This window comes from Rhinichthys klamathensis, unplaced genomic scaffold, assembly GCF_029890125.1.
Source record: "Rhinichthys klamathensis goyatoka isolate OS25496 unplaced genomic scaffold, OSU_Roscu_1.1 h1tg000092l_1, whole genome shotgun sequence".
Taxonomy (NCBI): Eukaryota; Metazoa; Chordata; class Actinopteri; order Cypriniformes; family Leuciscidae; genus Rhinichthys; species Rhinichthys klamathensis.
The window spans coordinates 352,128-374,659 of NW_026606631.1; the positions used below are offsets into that span (position 1 = coordinate 352,128).

General features: G+C 40.9%; 1 protein-coding gene across 2 annotated transcripts in view; it reads left to right on the forward strand.

Annotated features, from left to right (window-relative positions):
• Positions 1–18,339, forward strand: part of frs2b (fibroblast growth factor receptor substrate 2b) — a 43,882-nt gene extending 25,543 nt beyond the window's left edge. For both annotated transcript variants that reach the window (XM_056252067.1, XM_056252068.1), the window contains exons 5-7: positions 2,467–2,625; positions 9,712–9,881; positions 16,862–18,339. In XM_056252067.1, coding sequence (XP_056108042.1) covers positions 2,467–2,625; positions 9,712–9,881; positions 16,862–17,848 — 1,316 coding nt within the window. In that variant the 3' untranslated portion in view covers positions 17,849–18,339. The remainder of the gene's footprint in view (positions 1–2,466; positions 2,626–9,711; positions 9,882–16,861) is intronic.
• Positions 18,340–22,532: the final 4,193 nt, after the last annotated feature.

A 22,532-nucleotide genomic window follows, 5' to 3' on the forward strand; every position in this document is an offset into this window, starting at 1 on the left:
AAACAACTAAACAAAATAACCAGGGATGAGATTCTTTCGGATTAATCCGGAATTCCGGTAAAATCAGGCTAAAATCATGACCCACGTGAATCATGCAGATCAGTAATAAAAAAAAATGTCAGTAGAAAGCCTAGTGGGCACTGGTGGTCAGACGCTGGTCAACATCAATACTGTGACCGGTGAGTAAAATTATGGTTCAGGGTTCATACGGTCATGAAAAACCTGGAAAGGTTTTGGAAAAGTCATGGAAATTTATTTTTTTAAAATGATATAATAGAATATATTTAAGTGATAATATTGGTTAAACAAACTACCATACTTAACGTTCATTCGATCCATCCGACTGCGGCATTTCCATCAAATTTCGTTGCTTTATAACCAATCGACACGTTTCCGTTGAGTTAGTCATCGCTGAAACGAAAAGTTTTGTTCAGTGCGCGCTCTCTCTGACTGAAACTCGCAAATTCTCCCAATCATAAACAACTAAGTGCAGATTCGATGTAAGAGGTTCATGTCGCAGTGTCGTCAGTTTCTGTGATTTTATTGGGAGTTTTGTGAGAACTCGCGCTTGACCCAAGTTATGGACAGCAATCGCTCCTGGCTCTGCTTATCTATTGCACGAGTTCATGCTTTTATTTGGCTTAATCTTTTACGTGCATCTGGTATGCAAAATTTACCCGTTGGGTAGAATTGGCTAGTAGTGTATATTTCATATCAAATGTACGCTAAAAAGTGCGTATTGGAAGCACGCAAAGCATGAACTCGAGCTATAAATACGCAGTACCAGGAGATTGGGCTCGATCGGTCACATTCTCTGCTCCCTTTCTGTATACAGTTTATTCCAGTTAATATAATTTATTCATCATGCTGATAAGATTGTGTAGTCTTCATTTTCTAATGTGTAAAAAGCATTAATATAATTCATAAATTGTTCTTAGGTTGTTTTATCTGTGTAGCCAGAATATGATGTGCAGTTTCCCCAATCACAAATATTTTTATGTAGCCTCTTCCTAATGTAGAAGTTTGAGTGGAATTGAATTTACTGAATGAGATTGATCGGTATTGGAAGCACAGTTGATTTATTTACAGAACTACAGAATAGCACTTATCGCCCTTACATTTCCCCCAAAGATGTTTTGTATTACTAGAAATAAATTATAGCTGTTAAATATATTTCCATGTGTCACTCTCCACAGTTCCTGGTAGTTCATGCAGTAAATGACTGATGTTTAAAAAACATAAAGTGCTTCACGGTGGGTCTTAAAAAAATGCACAATCACATCCCTGATTACCTAATTTACTAGAGGTTTTCAAAAAATGTTAATTGCTGCAGGCTATTTAAAATGTTTAATTTGAATTATTATAAAAATAAATATTTAAAAATCATGAATGATTCAATGACTTACTCAAAATACACTTGGTTTATTACTGGATGAATCAGCGTTTTTTTAACGAATCAATCTCTTGAATGAATGATTCAATTACTTTTTGGCACCTGGTGGCGTTAAAATGTAATCAATAAACCTGTTGAAGCGCCAAGTTACTTTTAAAAGGGGATTTGCTCTATTTTGATTGCTACCATAAGCTGTGATTCCACCGCAGGAACTAGGAACTTTGGGCTGGTACTCTGTGTGTTTCCACCGCAGGGACCAGGGTCTAAATTAAGTTCCAGGTAAAAATTGCCCCCTCAGAAAGTCCCTGCTCGCGAGGTAGGACTTGGGCGCTGAACTTGCTGATTGGTTGAGTTCATCCAGCATTTTATTTCAACCACTGTTTTTAAAAGTCTGTTGCGGTGCATGCAGAAAGAGTTGTTTACTACTCAAATCAACAATGGAGTTTAAAAAATACGACCGATGGACAGACTACAAGGTTAATGCTGCTTTAAGCTTATTATATGTGGAGGGCGAAATCCAGCAGGAAATGGAAACTGCGTCCCGCATTCGCGCGCAGTCCTGCAACACCAGACATATTTACCTAATCTTCACAGTACTTTAGACCACGATGAAAATGCAGACAGCAACAGGTCTGGGGGAAAAAAATTCCTGGGACAAATTATTCCAGGTAATTTCGGTGGAAACACGGCTGTAGATTGTTTATATCAGTGTTTATGTTCGTGTGTGTATATATATATATATATGTTTCATACCTATACATGACAAGTTACTGCTCTCTCTTGTCAGCAGCAGCGCCAATGCAAATTTGAATGTTTCGGTGTGATTTTGTCAAAAGTTTAATAGACACAGGTTAATTGTTGTCATTTATAAATGAGATTGTTTGGGTGTTTGAATCGAGATTGCGATCTTTTAGCAATTTATCGTGCAGCTCTAAGGTGTATGTATTAGATATTGTTTTATTATTATATGCCATCATATATGAAACAGTTAGTGTCCACTTTTGGTCTTTTTTTGGTAATCTGTTATAGCAGCACAGCAAGTGTTTTTAACCATTTGTGTTCACAATCTACAGGGATATTTGCCTTCAAGTGTTCACGTGCTGAAGAGATTTTCAACATGCTGCAGGACATCATGCATAATAACAGCATCAGCGTAGTAGAGGAGCCGGTGTTTGAGCCCACCCTCACACCAGCTGAACCAGACCTTCCTCTGACACCACACACACCAACCAGTATGTCTGCACTTCATTCATTCATCTACATTTAATAAGAGCTCTGAACAGAAACATGTGACTTTGTACAGCTCCACCACCTAACCAAAGTTCTATAAAACCCTCAAAACATGTTTGGTTCTCCAGACTTGGGTTTGGATGTTAAACTAAATACTAGACCTGCACAATTCTGGATAAATTAACAGTCATGATTCTTTCGTTTAAAATAGAGATCACGATTCTGAATAGACAGCTAAACAAAATAACATGTAATTTAATAGAGGTTCTGACAAAATGTTAATTGCTGCTGTCTGTTTAAAAAATATTTAATTAAATCGAATTCATTATTTTTTTAATCGGTTTGATTGATTCAACGACTCACTCATAAAGACTTCACTTGTTTCATTCTGAATGAATCAGTGTTTTTGAACAAATCTTTTGAATGAATGATTCAATGACAAATACATTTTTAAAATACAAGCCACCTTCTGGCATAACGATGTAATTGATACAATCTTTATTTTAAGTGTTACGTTACTTTCAAAAGGTGATTGACACTATTTTGATAACTACCGTAGACATCAGTGTTTATATTCGAACTATAAACCTTTATACCAGTACTTAATAATTAAAATTATTGTAAGACAGAAATAATGATACTCTGTGGTTGAAAAGACTGTTTGTGAGGCTGGTTCATATCTGTACATGTCAAAAGGTTTAATAGACATCTAGCTGAATCGTTGTCATAGAATCAGGATCATATGGGTGTTTGAGTCAAGATCTCAATCTTTAAAGGATTAATCTACAGCTCTATTAAATACAGAAAAAAATCTTTTCAAAATATTGCCAAGATCTTGAAGAGTAGCAATAGTTATTTTAGGAGCTGGTCTTTTCTATAACTTACTGGGTGAATCTCATCAAACTTTTGTAGGTCATATCTCCCACTCTAAAAATATAAAAAAAGAAAATAAGTATATTTGACTTAGAAGTATTTTTAATACCGGTAAGATTTCTGCATTGTGACATTCCAGTTCTCATTATCGTAATGTAAATTTCATTACAGCAACATGCAAAATACATGTATTGTAATGCAGGAATGAGAGATGATCAGCTGATTAGCAGAGTAGTCCATGGCCCTGTTCACACCTAGTATTAAGATGCGTTTTGATTGATCAGATCACAAATGGACGACACTAAATAAAGGTGTAAATGGGGTTTACAACATTTTGAGCTTGTTCATTTTCCACCACTTCCAGAGGTAGACGAAAACACATTGAAGCGGATTTCTTCAAGTGTTCGAAAACCGCCTGCTTAATACGTAAACATTATGGAAAGAGGCTAGCCAGACTGGATTTAAACTTTGTCGGCTGGAGTTCCAAGTTTGGTTTGAAGACGTACCAAGCACAATGTTCTCTCAGCATTCCTGATTTATCACACAAACTAACAGCGTTCGGCGTGATTTTGCCACTGTCAGAGCAGCAACGAAGGCTGCTGCTCTCCGTATGTTTTTCCGTCGTCTCCGTGCGCGTTCATAAGTTAAAAAAATCCATTAAATTGAAAGATCTGGAAAAAAAACATACATTTACCCGCCCATAGACCCTCCCCTTAAAGAAATCAGGACAGAAGTGGTTGAAAATAGACAAAAGAGACAGATTAAAACTCCCGGTGTAAACAGGAATGTGTCTCCCTCGTCTACTTGTGATCTGATCGACCCAAAACGCATCTTAGTACCAGGTGTAAAAACAGGGCCTGTGATCTGAGCTGGGTGTGTCCAATAAGGAAAACATCCAAAATGTACAGTGCTGGAAGGCTCCAGGAACAGTTTGAAAACTTTTGCATTATGGTAATGACAAATAAGCATATTTTCCACCCAAGTTCTAAAGAAATTGTCTCAAGTCACATTTATTTATATAGCGCATTTTACAATACAGATTGTTTCAAAGCAGCTTTGCGGAGATAACAGGAAAATAATGCAATAAAGTTTGTTTCCAGTAGAAAATAGCGTCACAGTGTCAATGCAGGCAGATCAATATTATCGTTGAATATTAAATTAAATGTTAAAGGGGTCATATAATGCCATTTTTGTACAAGCTAATATGATTCTTTAGGGTCTAAATTAAAAGTTTGTAATATACTTTAATTAAAAATTCTCATTAGTATTGTAAGAAAACAGTTCTTTTATCTGGTCAAAAACAGCTCTGTTTTCAGCACGCCGTTTCAGTGCATATGACTTTAAATGATCATGAGCTTTGCTGACTCCGCCTCTCTGTTCTGTGCGTACACGTTTGTAACTCAATAACCATAACGCGTTGTTCATTATAAACGTGGGATTATGAATTATATTGAGAACGTTGTACATAGGAAACATGCCGTAATGTACCCTGAGTGTAAACCTTAGACTCATTCATCGTGAAGCGTGCAAGCGATTTGCAAAGATATAAATATTAATATAAAGGTTAATAAAACGTTACACTCACTTCAGTTGTTCTAGAGGTTCAGCAGGAACACGAATAGCTGGTACCGATCCTTTATTCAGGAGCAGCTTCTTCAAACCAGCTTTATACTGACCCTCGTTTATAAAGCAGTCTGCTGAGAAATGATTCGCGCAAACATGAGAGCATTGACGTTGATCGTGGGGAATATTCCCTTCGAAAACAAACTCAGCCACTGCGTCTTCAGCGGTTCGGATTTAGGAACATTAAAATGACTGTGTTCGTTATTGCACCCAAGAACAGAACACCACAATCGCTTAGACGCCATTCTGCTCATAGACAGTGCTCCAGCATATCAACAATGACCGCGCCGATCCACGCAGACTATGATTGACAGCTGGCTCACGAGCGAGGGCGGGTCTGTGTGGAATCGCTGCTGTCAATCAACAATCGCGGGAGGGGCTTCCGAGCGTGTGACGTCACAAAATCGAACGGCTCAATTTAAGGCAGGGGAAAACATATAAGGAGATTAAAACAAAAACACTGGGTAGATTTTTATCATTATATGATGGCTGTGTACAGGCACTGCCAACACACATTTCAGTACAATCACCTTGAAAAAGTGCATGTACCATTATATGACCCCTTTAAATTTAATGTCCCCAACTAAGCAAGCCAAGCCAATGGCAACAAAGGTGGAAAAAGGCGACAGTGGCAGGAACCAAAACTCCATCAGGAGAAAGAATGGAGAAAAAAACCTTGGGAGAACCCAGGCTCAGTCGGTGGCCAGTTCTCCTCTGGCCAATGAACCGACAGTGTATGATTATGATTCAGGCAGCATTACAGGTCAGAAGTCAGATGGATGAGAACAGTCAGAATATTATCCAGTTCCATCTGGTTAAAGATCGGAGTCAGGCCAGTATGGAGACGGGTTTGTTGAGGATCCGTGCCGATGGCTGTCGTGTCGATGAGGCTTTCACAGGGGAGAGTCTAGTTGACACAATCTCTGCTGACACTTCAGGGATGCGTTGTGGTCATGTCTAGGAGCAGGTCCACCATCTGATCTGGATACGGCCCAGATCCGGCTGACTACATCATGCGTTGTGGTCGTGTCTAGGTGCAGGTCCACCATCTGATCTGGATACGGCCCGGATCCAGCTAATTACAGTAAACCTCGGAATAAGCAGAGAGACTAACATTAGCGTAGATGCCATTCTTCTTATAATGTAACGAGTACATCGGGTGTTATAGGAAGGTTTTCCCAGTTCCGGCTGAACTAATTTATAAAGCCTAATAATCATTTAACTGATTTGAAGAATAGGAATGTATAATTTTCTATGTGTATGCCAGGTTAAAGAGATGTGTTTTAGATTTAAACTGACAGAGTGTCTCCTTCCCGGACAATGTTAGGAAGACTGTTTCAGAGTTTAGGTGCTAAATAGGAAAGGGATATTCTAGGTATTATCAACTGGCCAGTATAACCCCAACTCATGAATAAGCATGTTCACTCTGACCAAGGAACTCTCTTCTTTATGATACTCATAGGTGTGAGTTGCCCAGCTGACAGACCTCCTAAAACATCTGTTGATGTTGCTATATCTGAGGCCATCCTTAAAAATATTTTGGTTTGCAGTAACAGCAAAAAAAAAAAAAAAAGGGTCGGTAGGTAGGTCTTTTTTTTCTTTTTTTTTTAAGAATCAATGTAAAAAAAAAAAAAGGATAATTTTGGTCATGGTGATTACGTCGGTATGAATTTAAACAAATTTACATATCGTGACGTCACTGACTGGGTCTTCAACCCATGCCTTCAGGCGCACCATTGCGAACCTCATTCTGATACAGGTTATAGACCACAAACAATTTGAAATCTTTGTCAAAAAAACATATTTATTGCATTAATTCCAGCTGCATTCATTTGGAAAAAAAATAGGCAGAATCAAAAAAAAAGAAAAGAAGAAGCCACTAGATTTCAATGAAAGTGGATTTTCAGAGGGAAACAAATAAATTAAAATGACGAATCTCACCAGCGCCGCGCCGACCAATAAAACAGCGCGTTTGGCACCATTCGTTTACATTTGACCCATACTGTTACAAGCCCCCTTTCTGGTCTAGGGGCAAACAGTTGCAGGGAGAGAGTGAGAGATTTGACCCATAAATATCTGCTATTATTAACGGAAATCAGTGAGGTCAAATGGCTAGGCGCATTGTAGAAACTATAGGCCTATTAAGTATAGTCCTGACATATTATGGAATGGTCGATTTTCTTTTGTGCTATTTAGTACATTTCGGTATGGGATGTGCTGTTTTATTGGTCAGCGCGGCGCTGGTGAGATTAGTTTGCGCCGCACTGACCATTGGCTGGCGCAAGCAAACACTTCTCCCTGCGTTGTCGAGTCTTTCGCGACTCGCGCGGCTCGGTCCATTGAGCCACACAGATTACAAATCAGCGCAGCGCGAACTCTGTAACACACTGCGCCGTTTGTCCCACTTTCGGTGTGTTTGGCTTCCCACACTTATGTGTGTTTGTTTGTCAGAGCCTGCAGTTGCTGTGTGACGCGCGTTTGCGGTGGGCATATCGTGACGAGCTGGACGCGCTCCGAGAAAAGGCCGTTAACATCGATTCCCTATTCTCCTATTTGACCATTAAGAATTTCGAATAATGAGCGACTAAATGTAGGCTCATACAGACGTATTTCACAAGCAGCCGCGCCGCAGCCATCATCACCGAGCGCGAACCATTGACAGTGAATGAAACGAAGCGAACGCACAGGCCATAGTGTGACATGCGTAAACCAGAGCCATAGAGAGAAAGAGTTGAAAGAATCCTTAACACACAAAAAACGTTGCAATGAACGTGCTTTGTTTTAAATAAATCACACACAGTAAACAAAACCTTAACAAAAAAACTTTGCAATGAACTTTGCAATTTAGACGCGCTAACTGTGTGCCGGTGCGGTGAGACGTAGCCTAGATGCTGATTCGGCTTGAAGTCGTTCATCCTCGGATGCGGCGTCGCGCGCGCTGTTACAAAAAAAGCTGTGCACACAGCCAAGCGAAATGGGGTCTTGCCGGTCTTGAGCACCCAACGCGTCATTTTTTTGCCGTCCGCACCTTCGCGCTCGTGCGGACGCGTGGAGTATAAACAAGGCTTTACCAGAGAATGTTTGGCTTTACTCCGTGTCAGCGCGCGCTCTTATCGGTAAAGGTGCACAGACCTCTCCCGAATCATCTCCAGCAGTAGCAGCCTCCGATCGCACCACTAACTCCACCTCCGTTTCCCTCGTAAGATGATATTAGTATTTAAACATTCTCTATGATAAAAAATGTTTGTAAAAAATATTTTAATAGCACGGTTTTGGCGGTTATAGAGTTCTAATGATGGTGTTCAACTATAACCGTCGGTCTCACGGTTATATAATAACGTCACACCCCTCATAAGACTTGCCTACTATTCGACTATGAGGTTCATAGTCGAATCAGACCTCTCCGAATCGAATCGTCGAATCCTCGACTATTAGAAGTCAGCCCTACTAAATACATATAAGCACATATATGCATAACCCTAACCCATTTAAATAAATGAATTGTGTGTGTGTGTGTGTGTGTGTGTGTGTGTGTGTGTGTATGTATATATAATATTATATATAGGCTATATATATATATATATATAATACATACATATAAAATATTATTAAAAATATTATATATTATATACATCAGTTACCGTAAGTTAGCTAACGTTAGTGAAGTGTTGGTCAAAGCTATAGCTGCAATTAACCTATTATCTTCCAATAAACATTTACTAAAACTGGCTACATAAAATATAACTACAGACTAGATTCACGAGAGGTCGGCTAATGTGTGTAAAAGTAAAAAAATACAGTAATTTCATTAATTTACCAGCGAGCGTACTTCGGAAGCACTGAAAATGAATGGGGTTCAATGGAGAAACTATCAGTGTTTGGAACTATTGGCCGCTCCACGACACGCGTTACTTCCGCATTCCAAAGTTCCTATGGCGGTCTATGGTAGTGTCGCAACTCTTTCTCTCTATGGCTCTGGCGTAAACCAATGGTGTAAACATAATCATAATAGATGACGCCACGGGTTTTTATTTAAAAGAAAGAACGTAGCCTACGCAATTTATATTCACAATACTTACTATAATATAATTTATATTATTATTAGTTGTTTGAAGAGTAAAAAAAAAATCGGTCGGTCTTAATGCAAGTTTACAACCGGCAAGTCGGTCGGACTAAAAGGGGAAAAAAATAAATAATTGGGTCGGTCCTAATTTGACAGGGTCGGTCGGGTTACGGCAAACAAGAATATTTTTAAGGATGGCCTGAACCATCTATAGTGTTAGTGATATCATGTCTAATAAACCTTTATTTTAGTTAGTTATTTTTATTTCATTTTCTTTTCAGTTTTAGTTGATGCTGAATGTTGCAGATGTATTTAGAGACTTTAGCATTATGAATGTGTATAAAAGTTTACTGATGACTGTCAGTGGTGTGAATGGGAGTCAATGAACTGCACTGCAAATAAGATCTGGTTACTTGTATGTCAAATGCAGTGTTTTTTTGTAAGTAAATTCATATACAAAAATGTAAATAAATGAATATAGATAATACCTTATTTATTTTTTGCTTGCTTGTTTTATTGTTTGATTTAGCTCCTGGCATCATTCTCCCCACCTTACCAAATGGCAGCTTACGGTATCCCTCATTGGGCGATGCGTCTTCTCACCCCTCTAGTCGGCATCCATCCGTGGGGAGCACATGCCTTCCCTCACTGGGCGAGGAGTCCACACACCCTCTCTTAGCTGCGGAAGAGGCTGTAAGGGTAGGTGGAAATGGAATATCTAGAGGTAGCAGATTATTTTTCATTAATAACTAAGTGATTTAAAGGGATAGTTCACCCAAAAATGAAAATTCTGTCAGTAATTACTCACCCTCATGTTGTTCCAAACCAGTAAGACCTTTGTTCATCTTCGGAACACAAATGAAGATATTTTTGATGAAATCCGATGGCTAAGGGGGGCTCCATTGACAGCTATTTAATTTTCAACACTTTGAAGGCCCAGAAAGTTAGGAAAGACATTGTTAAAATAGTCCATGTGACTACAGTGGTTCAACCTTAATTTTATGAAGCGATGAGAGGTCCACCATCTGATCTGGATACGGCCCGGATCCAGATGATTACAGGAAACCTCGGAATAAGTAGAAAGACTAACATTAGCGTAGATGCTATTCTTCTTAAGATGTAACGGGTACATTGGGTGTTATAGGAAGTGTTCCCGGTTCCGGCTGACCTAACTTATAAAGCCTAATAATCATTTAACTGATTTGAATAATAGGAATGTATAATTTTCTATGTGTATGCCAGGTTAAAGAGATGTGTTAAAGAGTGTTTTTAGTCTAGATTTAAACTGACTCCCGGACAATGTTAGGAAGACTGTTCCAGAGTTTATGTGCTAAATAGGAAAAAGATCTACCGCCAGCAGTCGATTTTGATATTCTAGCTATTATCAACTGGCCAGAGTTTTGAGATCGCAATAGACGTGAAGGACTATAATGCGTTAAGAGCTCACTTAAGTACTGGGGAGCTAAACCATTCAGTACTTTGTAAGTATCATCGACATAACAGTGAAAACCAATCCCATGCTTCCTAATGATATCTCTCAAGGGTAGCATGTACAGAGTGAACAGCAACGGTCCTAGTACTGAGCCTTGTGGTACTCCATACTGAACTTGTGATCGATAAGACATTTCTTCATTTACTGCTACAAACTGATAACGGTCAGATAAGTATGATTTAAACCATGCTAATGCAATTCCACTAATGTCAACATAATTTTCCAGTCTATTTAAAAGAATGTTGGGGTCAATGGTATCAAATGCAGCACTAAGATCAATTAACACTAATAGAGAGATACTAGAGAGATAATAGAGCCTTGTCTGAAGATCTTAATCTAGAAGATGACAGAGGAGTAAGAAGATCTTTATTATAAAATGGAGCTTGATCATTAAGAGTTTTAAAAACAAACAACAAGAGCCAATGAAGCAACGCTAAAATTATCCACCATGATCATATTTCTTTGTCCCGGTCAGCAGCCTTGCAGCTGCATTTTGTACCAACTGGAGGCGTCCAAGTGATTACTGAGGAAGACCCAGATACAATAGCCCCTTTCACACAGCGCGTTGATCCCGGGAAATTGCCGGGAAATTGCCAGAGCGCCTTCTGTGTGAACGCAAACATGACCCGGGATTGATGCCGGGATCGATGCCGGGTTGGGGACCTAGTAACATTGCCGGGATCAGTCCCGGAACGCGCGCTGTGTGAACAAAAGCCGTAACCAATGCCGTGTTGTAATGATGACGCTGAAGTGAAGTGAAAGCAGGTTACTGAAACGGTACGTAATGCGCTAGTTTATGATCGAATCAGAGAAAAAAATGCACAAGCGTGGTTTCTCCAGAGAGAAATCGCAGCTCATAAGCAAACTATAGACGCTGCTGAGACATTACATGTCACATCGATGTCACGTGTTTTTACGGGATTTTTACGGGTTGTGTGTGAACATTGTGTGTGAACCTCTGATTCCGGAAAATCACTGGCAGTGTGAATGAACCAAAATCAAACGAACCCGGGTCAAATCCCGGGTCGCTTTATCCGTGTATTTTCCGGAATCTCTGTGTGAAAGGGGCTAATGAGTTACAGTAATATAAGCGTGAGGTAATAAAAGCATGTGTAACCTTCTTCAAGTCTTGGACTGACAAAAACTATTTAATATTGGAAATAATCCTCAATTGATAAAAACTATTCTTAACAACAGGATTAATTTGTTTGGTTAAACACAATTCTGAGTCCATGATAACACCAAGGTTCCTAACCTGGGAGGAAACTGAGGGAAAATGATTGCTCAGCTCCTTAATAATACTACTCTTCAATTTTGGGGAACCAAAAACAATTGTTTCTGTTTTGTCCTCATTAATTTGGAGAAAGTTAAGTGCTAACCATTTCTTAATGTCCCCGATGCATTCCAACAAAGGTTGAATTGAATCGCCAGCTTTCAACGGCAGGTACAGCTGTGAATCATCAGCATAAAAATGAAACGAAACATTGTGCTTCTTAATAATATCCCCCAGTAGATGCATATATAAGTTAAAAAAAGCGGACCCAAAATAGAGCCCTGAGGAACTCCACTAATAATAGGAGCAGAAGATGAAGAGAATGTACCTATCTCCACTGAAAAAGACCTGTCTTTAAGATATGATCTAAACCGTAGGTAAACCGATCTAAGGCCGTACCCTTGATACCGGAAAAATGCTCTAAACGCCAAATAAGAACACTATGACGTGAATAATAATCTTAGAGAATTTACGATTAGCATTAGCCAGCACTTTTAAATTTGCTTTGATGTCAGGCGCTCTGGCTTCCAGCAAACATGTGACTGGTGGCTGGTGTCTCTATTTTCACATTCCGTGTAATAGAATCGCCAATAACTAGGGCACATTCAACAGGATTCTCAGTGGGTGTTTCACTGAAAGGGGAGAACCTGTTTAATGTTGTTATCGGAACGTAAGAGCAGTGTTTTGTCCCGCGACTACAGCATCTTACGGTCACCCAGTTGCCCTGCTGCGCGGGCTCTACAGCCGGAATCGAACAATGTACAGAGTTTGATGTACAGACAATGTTGCATCCAAAGCAGTATCTAAAGCCCTTGCATTCTTACTATCCTCGATTAAAGTTTGGATGCGTGTCTCTAGTTCTGAAATCTTCTCCGTCAGCCTGACTATCTCCCTAAATTTATCACGTGTAATCCTCAACGCTGACAGAGAAGGCCATACTATACATGTGACACGAAGTGCAAGTGACGACAACAGAAGAAGACATTACTCACCGTGTTTGGTGACTGATCCTACTCACCACAGTTGTTTGATGGACTCTTAAAAGGCGCGAGCGACCATGATACGGCAAGCACGGATGGCAGGTTAACAGGCTAGCGAGATGGTAGCGTGTTGTGCTAGCTATAACGATTTAGATAAAAGCTAGCGATGTAGATTAATGTGATATCAACATATATTAGATATTTTCTAATATTGCCTGAGTAAGTAATATTTAGCAATATAAACAACAAGGAGTTATAGTAAATAGAGATTCAAAGCAGAAAGCTATACGGAGCATACAGACGTGAACCAGCAGCAAGGCAGACATTGAGCACCCCCATATAGCCAAAATGGCATGATCCTCGTTTCATAACACCTCTGCGAAGATTCGACTGAGATTGGTAGTCAAATCAGGCTCCTCCGATCGAAGCATCGAATCTTTGACTATTCGTGGTCACCCCTACAACAAAGTAGCACATTACATATTATGTAAAAAAAAAAGTGGTAGGTCTATTGTTTTGCATTTACACTCCAAGACTTAATGCTTAGATCATTTGACATACAGTATCAGATTGTTTTCTTCCGTCCTTTGCTATGGTTATCATTGTCAATCAGATTCAATCGCGCATTTAAATACGGTTAATCCAGAAACTATGCAATGTGTAGTTAGCAGTATAAAAAAAAATTATATACAGGAAGCGAGCAAAGATCTCTGCCGTTATAATCACTGGAGATATCAATTAAGTTGCGCAATGAATCTCTTTTTGACATTTAAACTTTGTTGGTTATAATGAAAGAATTCAAGAGTGTGCAGAACGATGTTGAGCGGATTCTGACTAACTTCAACCCTATTCGGACGGGACTAGTTTTCCTAAACTAGTTTGGCTTCATCACTGTCTCCTCTCCACCAGTAAGCTGGTGTGTGGTGGGCGTTCTGGCGCAATATGGCTACCGTCGCATCATCCAGGTGGATGCTGCACATTAGTGGTGGTTGAGGAGATTCCCCCCTTCTATGTAAAGCGCTTTGAGTACCCAGAAAAGCGCTATATAAATGTAACAAATTATTATTATTATTATTAAACGACGTTTGAGTTAAAAAAAAATTTATCACTTGGCGTCTGTGATTTCATGTACCGATTCGGATGGGAATAACATCTCAGTTTTTATTACAGAGGGGGGAGTGTGTTTTCTAGATGTGGCCGTTACAGAAGTTCATGTGCTGTGCTTGCGTGCATTACGTATGACGTATGTCTTTTCATTTATTATTATAATTTAAATTTATTATATAAACCTTATTTGAGTAAATTTCATGAGTTTATAGAAGTGAAAACACACGAGGGGAAGCGTTAGGATAATACAACATTAGCATTTGTATGGGATAAGCATTACCTGAGGTCATTTTTCAGGTAAAATTCTATTTAACACAGTTTGTGCTTGTTATTATGGTAAGGCGCGTCAAGTGTATTTTTTAGTGCTGGGCAAGTTAACGCGTTATTATCGCGTTAACGCATTTATTAATTAATGCCGACAATTTTTTTATCGCGCGTTAACGCAGTTTTTTTTATTATTATTTTGAAAGTCCGTTGCTCACTGGCTCTGAATACACATAGGCCTACAGTCAAACCATGATCACAGGAGGGGTGGGATGTTGGTCAGCCAGCAAATAACCCACCCAAACAAGCAGTGGAGAGGCTTTGGCAGGTTCTCTCAGGTGAACAGAAAGGGAGACAGCGCTCCGCGAGTGAATGACAGGCGCTCTATAGATAGTAACCATGGCAACGGCAGCTGTAGCCTTCTTAACTTAAATTAAAATTATACATAACTTTACCTGATAGGCCTGCGTTTAGTTTAGCGGGGATGCTCTGCCATGTGAATTCCCTCCTGTTGATGTCCTGATAACTATTTAGATTCTGGAAACTCACAAACAGCGAGCCGAGGATCACTCTCTCTTCCAATGATTTGTGCTGCGCGTCGTGTACAAAAAGTTAGACAATTCCACTTCGGCAACGCGCGGGCGTCGGACCTACGCCGGAGCTTCTACGCTATAGACTACGCGTTGGTTTTCATTTATATATCTGTGTCGTTGTCCGCGTTGACGCGCAATTACACATGCAGAGGGAGAGTGTGAAACCCGGGGAGCGGTTCTAGCAATCACAGCGCTTGCGGTACGCGTAGAATTGACGTTACATTTTTGGAGAGATGCACGTCAGGGTACGCGCGCTACACAGCTACGGCGTGAGTTCGACGCAGAAGTATAAATTGGGCTTTACCTCTGTTTAATGTAATCTTACGTGGGAAACCATGGCATGCCATGACCAAACCTAAGCTGCTATCAGAGAAGTAACGTTGGTCGACTTATTTCTGTAGTAGTGATCATGACCCTTTGACTACACAGACTGTTTCTGCTGCTCCCTGATACAAGATACCTGTTCAGAAAAAACAACAACAAGAAAACTGGACTCTTTTAACAAGCTAGATAAAAGGTAATGCCCTGGCAGTGGCAAATAGCTTTGTTTAAATATTTGATTTGATTACATTAATGTTTAAGTTGAGATTTACATGAAATATTTTATTGATACTGTGTAAAGGGAATACTGCTGGTATAAAAGCACCTTATTTGTTTAAAGTTTTTGCAAACCACATGTTATTGCACTTTTGTAGCAGTACATTTAAATCAAAAGTGCGCAATACACTACTTTAGAATTCATTATTCAATTTTGCGCGTAACAATGCGATTAATCGCGATTAATCGCAAGAAAATCATGCGATTAATCGCGATTAAATTTTTTAATCGTTGCCCAGCACTAGTATTTTTATAGTAAGGTACATGTATAGCACATTTCACACACGCTTGTGATTCTAGTTTCTCTTTCTCTGGCAGCACAAAATGAAACAGTCTAAATGTCTTGGCACTGCGGGAGATAAAATTTGCTCTTCAGACCTTTTACAACAAGTGTCAGTTGCTTGGAACATCAGGAGAAAACATGAAGATATTAGAAAAGAGAATGACTGTCTCTTTCCTGCTCGTGTCCCACATCCCTCTCAAAGCACAGAGCGGTAGGCTATATGGCGCATCTTTGTCGGGAAATACGTTTATAATAATATTTAAATAATATGTAACTTTCTTTAGTTTTACAGGCTGTAGTGTGGTGTGTCACTGGCAGAAGTGCTAAAATAAACACACTGTCTGTTACAAAATGGAGGTTTAAGCCCCCGCCCCCCCAAAACCACCGTGTCACCGCCGGTAGTTGGTCCATTACCACCGCGGTGGTAAAAAACTGCCACCGTCACAGCCCTATAGTCACATTAGATGAGCAAATACATATTTGGCGGAACAAAGATTAATTTTGGCAGTCACCAAAATATTTTCAATGCAGGAAAAAACCCTGCTATTCTTCTAGTACTTTATTAATGATGTATGTATGACATAACACTCCAGTTTGCATGTTTGTTCCGATTCCTATTGTAATTGTTATGATCATGTGTTATAAATATTCAAATGGAACACATTTGTCAAATTAAAAACCAGTTTTTAAGTGTTGATCAGATCATCTACATGCATTATATCAGTGATTTTCAATGCTGGTCTTGGGTACCCCACTGCTCTGCACATTTTGTATGTCTCTTGATACAATAGTTTAGTTCTTGAAGCTCTCTTCTAATGAGCTGATGATCTGAATCAGGTGTGTTAATGAAGAGCGACAGAAAATGTTCAGAGCGGTGAGTCCCTAGGACCAGGATTGAAAACCACTGCATTTTACTGTAAATACCATTTTTTTTAATGAATTTTTTTATGTGTTTTTAATGAATTAACCTGCCACTCCAGTTGGAAGGAGTTCAAACGAAAGTAGTAAAATGATTGGTTAACGACCACACCAAGCTGTTGGTTATCGTTGCAATCATCACTAAAGTGTGTCTTCTTTTACGTCTCCTCAGGGACACACCTATGTGAACACCACTGGTCTGTTGGAGCAGCACAGCCCAAGTGTGTCCGATGTTCCTGCGGTTCTGAATGACCCGTTCCCTGATGGAGAGGTACCCTTCGCTCAAGAGGCTCCTGATCCTGGCCCTCGAGTGCAGCTGGAGCCTGAAGGTGCTCGCTTCGTGCTGGGCCCGACTCCTGTGCAGAGACAGAGGCAGAAAGAGGCACATTTGTCAGGACATCAGTGTGCTGGGGCAGAGGCAGTGGCGAGGAGCTCAAGCCAGAACTCAAATGGGAATGTTATTTCACACCCTAAAAACACAAGCAGCACAGATGTGATTGACAGCGGTAGATCCGAGGAAATCTTTCCTGAAGTCTCAATCATTCCTGAGAACTTGAATGGTTCTGCCGTAGCTCTCTCTCGCCGTCGGACTCGGCCGCCCCCTCCTCTCACTCCTGAGGCCAACATCAACAACTCAGCCCAGCGGAGAACCGCTTTACTGGACTACGAGAACCTCCCAGCCTTGCCTCCTTTACGAGAACACCCGAAGGGCGGCTCGGAAGATGAGGACGGGGAAGAGGTTTGCTCATCAACCATCAACGGTTTCCATAACCACCGGCAGTACAGCCCTGACCCCACTCACTACTACATCAACACAGAGAACGTGACCGCCCCCCTCAGCGCTCACAAGCTGGAGTCGGCCCGCTGGCGGGACCGCTCTACCCCGACCTTCTTTAGCTTCGACTTCCGCCGCCCCTGTTTAGAGTCCCACAGACTGAACTACATTGAGGTGGAGACCGAGACGGAGAACTCGAGCAACCCTCAGACCCCGAAGACGCCCACGTCCCCCCTGCCCCAGACGCCCACCCGCAGGACAGAGCTGTATGCGGTCATCGACGTGGAGCGCACGGCTGCCATGTCGAGCCTGCAGAAAGCACTGCCCCGTTACGATGGGACCTCCAGGAAAACGCGCCATAACAGTGTTGATCTGCCCATGTGACCTGTCCCTGGGACCGCTGGAAGACACTCCTGTTTGTTTCTAAAACTTTCCCGATTTATTCCAAAGGCAGGTGGACTTAATATCACAAATGTTGTATTGTTTGTAACACTTGTAGGGATTTCATGTAGTTGAAAGAGTGTCACTCTGTCTCATGTTGGCTTGAGAAAATTAACAGAGGAGCTCGCCATATACCTTCATTTTATTCCTATGGTAATATACTACTACTTTTCTTACACTCGTTTTTCAGTGCCTGTTTATTTTGTTTTATTATGTTAATAACAAGGTTGGACAACATTCCACAGGTCCATTCCATACGGTACAAATCAGTATTACTGATCATATGTTTGTTTTTTCCTTTATTTACCCTTTATAAAGTGACTAAGTTGTTTTAAAATCTGTATCTAAAGATAACTTTACACACTACATTTTGAATTTTTGGCTTCGTATAGTAAATTTCAATACTTGGCACAATAAAAGTCTATTTTGTTTGATTGAGGTTTTTAGTTTTGAAGCTGTACACTAATATAATACATGCACTGTGGCCCCTTACACCTGCCATAAGCATGCCTTTCATATCCAGATATTATCTGCTTGCTGTTTTGCTGAATTGCATTTCTGTGTCTTTAGTGTGATCAGATGGAGATCCTATTACAATTATCCATGAAAAATAGAAAACATCACTTGCATACTATATCGGAGATTCTGTTCATCAAAAGAAGTGTAATTTCATCCAATTTCACATTGATCAAATTCTAAATGGTTTTTCTCATTTTGAAAAAGAAACTGATTCTGCTTGAGGAGTTCATACTCAATTCAATTTCCATTGACAGAATGGAGAAAAAACCTTGTGAGAACCCAGGCTCAGTTCTCCTCTGGCCAACGAACCAACAGTGTATGATTATGATTCAGGCAGCATTACAGGTCAGACGTATATAGGATATCCAGCCAATAATGCAGACCCGTCACCAGACCTCAGTCTTAAGGGGGGCATATGAAATGCATGGGCGGGCACAATTATTATCAGCCTATAGTATGTATATTCATAATAATCGTATACTCTATTTGCGCAGCACGTAATCATCACGTTAAACATAACCAACAGCAAAATGACCAGGTAGCCTTAGTATAGCCTACACCACATTACATAGAAGCAATGTTATGAATATCCATAAAACACTTGACTATACAACATATTAGATGTAACAGAAGCATCTCTCAAACATTGCATTTTAAAGCAGTCAACAGAGGGATGCATTGCCACGAGACACAAACGCGCGCGCACGCACAGAGAGAGACATTAAACCTACCGGTACTTTGAGTGGAGGCAGCGCTGTCCTCTCTCCAGTCCCTCCTGTCAGTACAGCGGGAGGCGGCGTTTCTCTGAGCAGAACCTCCTCATCAAAGTATCCTTCCACTCGGACTTAAACTTGTGAGTGAGGTCCTTTTCAAAAGCAAGCTGAATCAGCTGGGCCTTGCGTCTGTGCAGCATACTGCGCCGATGCTCTGAGAAGACGCTTTTGAGCGTGGAAAATGAGTTTTCACACATTGCTGTGGAAGCTCCTAAAGTTAGGGCAAGGGTGTAGGCTGTGAGAACAGTCGGCATAGCCTGGAGTGCACAGTTGAATGTGCTGAGGATGTTGGCTATTGTCCATTTTCCATCTTCGGGGGGAATCGGGGTGTTAGTCATTTTCTTCACCAGGAACTCACGAGCCACAGTGTATTCAGATTCAACCACATCAATTCCAGCTAATACCAGGAGAGGGGTTACTTTTGACGGGTCCAGGAAATTAGCCTCGGCCTCTGGGTTCAAAGCAGCCAGTGCGCCAATGAGCTCGCTACTGCGCTCTCCAAAACGTGCGCTCATCTCTCCTTGCACAGCATCGATAACACTGTAAAACAATCTCATAAACTCAGTCTTTTCGTCTATGTCACTTTGTGGCTGACCAACTGTTTCTTCAACTACAAATTCGCGGAGGTTCTTGTTAATTGTGCGTCTTCTCTTGCTTGGACCAGGGTCGGTCACCGGCACAGCCTCGGTGGCTGATGCTGGAGGAGCGCTGAGATCCCACAGTGCAGAAAATTCATTTTCTGTGCGCAGTGTCTTCACGCAGTCAGAAGCGCTGTTCACAAGTGTCACCGCAGTGAACAAGTCCATATCTTCAGCCTGTAGTAGTCTGTTAGGCGGCTCGAAAAGTGACAACAGTTTCATAACAAGGTGCGCAATGAAAAGAAAACTGCGCTGCGTAATGGCTCGAAGCAGCCCCGTAGCCTCGACGCGCACCTCCGCTCCAAGGCCTTGTGTGTTTTCCACCTTGGCCAGTAATGTGGATATGTCGTGAAAACTCTTCACCGCAATTTTGACCGTTGCCAAGTGGCCAGTCCATCTCTGGTCCAAGAGACGTTTCAGGGTATCGCCTTTGTACAGGATAGTCACGGTTGGCTTCCTGATGAAGTTGTACAGCATGTTGCATACTCCAAAAAAATCCTCGACAGCTGCTTCACTGGACATGGCATGAATCACAACCAGATGAAGTTGGTGATTAAAGCAGTGAATATATGGTATGTTACGATCCAGCTTGTTTTGGAGCAATTTCTGCACACCACCATGCCTGCCAGACATGAGTGATGCGCCATCATAAACCTGACTCAGGATTTTGTCCGTGCTGAGTCCGGCGCTGGTGAGCTCATTAATGATGACACCTGTCAGAGCCTCTGCATCACCTTTCTCAGATGTGGCCATTACCAAGAGGCGCTCACACACACCATAGTTTTCGTCAACAAAACGCACAACTACATATATATTTTCTTGGCCTAAAGGATCCCGTGTGCCATCCACTTTAATTGAATACCAGCTATCGCCGACTTGTCTCACTATCTCCTCTGTCACGAGTTTGCTCATCATTTCGATAATCTCGTTTTGTATCTGTGGGCTGGTATAGCGTGCATTCTGTGGGATTGTTTTTGTAATCCTTGTCAGTTCGGGATCTTTGCGCATGCTGTACTCAAAGAGAGACAAAAACAGCCCCATGGAGCTATTATCATCTAGCACACTGGCAAAACCAGCATTATCTCCACGTAACGGCAATTGATTCACCACTAAAAACTCCAGCATATCAATTACGGCTGACATGTAGTATCTGTTGCGAGCCAGTTGCTCTGAATTTAAGAGAGTGGAAATCTCTTTTCCTCTCTCTCTACGTTTTTCTGAATCTCTCCACATTGCTTCACAGGCTAAATGTTCTTTTGAAGCTGCATGCTTATTTAACCCCTTGCCTGTTTCAACTGCATGTTTCCAATCATTATATCCCTTAATGGAGAAGGTCGCGTCCGATGATACAGATTTGAATTTCCTGCAGACATAACAAAATGCGGAGTCCTTTTCCACCGAGTACTCAAGCCAGTCCCTGTTCAAATACCAGCTAGAGGAAAATGATCGTTTTTTTGAACCAAACATTTTGACTGGATATTTCCTCAACACAACCTGTTTGGGTTTGTCCGTGCCGAGGTCACTCTCACCCACTGATTCAACAGGCAGTTGTGGCCCAAATGCTGCCCCGCTCCCAGTCGCGGTTGAACTTGACCTGCAGGTCCTGCCAGGCCCAGGGTCGGGCTCCACGGAGCTACTAGCATCAGGTTCAGTCTGTCGTCCAGTGTTTCCTTCACCAACTACAACATCAGGAGGCGTCGGTGTCGTATCCAATTTGGCAGAGGAGATTGTTGGTGGGCTTTTCAACCACTTACGGATATCCATGACGAATTGAAACGAGTAAGACGGCGAAAACTCTCCCAGCTTTAGAAAATGCGCGGTAACTGTTTTTTTTTGCTTGTTTGTTTTTAATGCGCGGTTACCGCGGTAACTGTTGAGCGGCTAAAGTGACGTAGTCTACGTCACGTACGTAGCGTAACTTTTTTTATGTTTTAATGGTAAAGAATGCAACATTAATGCAACACAAAATTAGCAACTATGATAATATAAAATTAAAATGAAAGTTTTTGTTTTAAGAGACCTGTGCCTCAAGTGGGGGGGCACAAGCATTTTTGGGGGCGGGCCTGGCCCCCTATGGCCCGCCCATAGCGACGGGCCTGCAATAATGTATTACAGTAATCTAGTCTTGAAGCCATGAGTGTATGAACTTTTGATGTACTGGAGTTTATGATGATATGTTTTTAAAAAGGTATTTGAATCTCTAGTCCAGCTCCACCTCTGTGGATCTGATGGGTGGAGGCAGGGCCGTCCTCATGACGGTGTAACCAGTGCAACCTCTCATAGAGAGTGCTAAAAGACTACAAACATGGCGGATGTGCGAGACCCACAGTCAAGGTTAATACAGGTTAACATGTTAATAAACAGCATTTTATTCAAATCATGTATTTTCACTAAAGATGTTATTCAGACTTGTAGTTAATAAACAAATACATCATATGATTTCAATTAACACAAAGTACAGTATACGTATGCTATTTAACAAACCTAAAACAAAATAGAAAACTGTTTTAAATAGAAAATACACAGTGCTTTTCCTAGGGCTAAACTTACAAACTTCTTCCTCCGTCCTTACTTCTTACAAACTTACATTTGTATTCAAAAAAAAAAAAACTTGAAATAGGGTTGTTTTGCATATTTTATTCTTTATATTCGTCTCTTCTTTGTTTTATGTTTATATAGTAATGACTTAGTTTATTT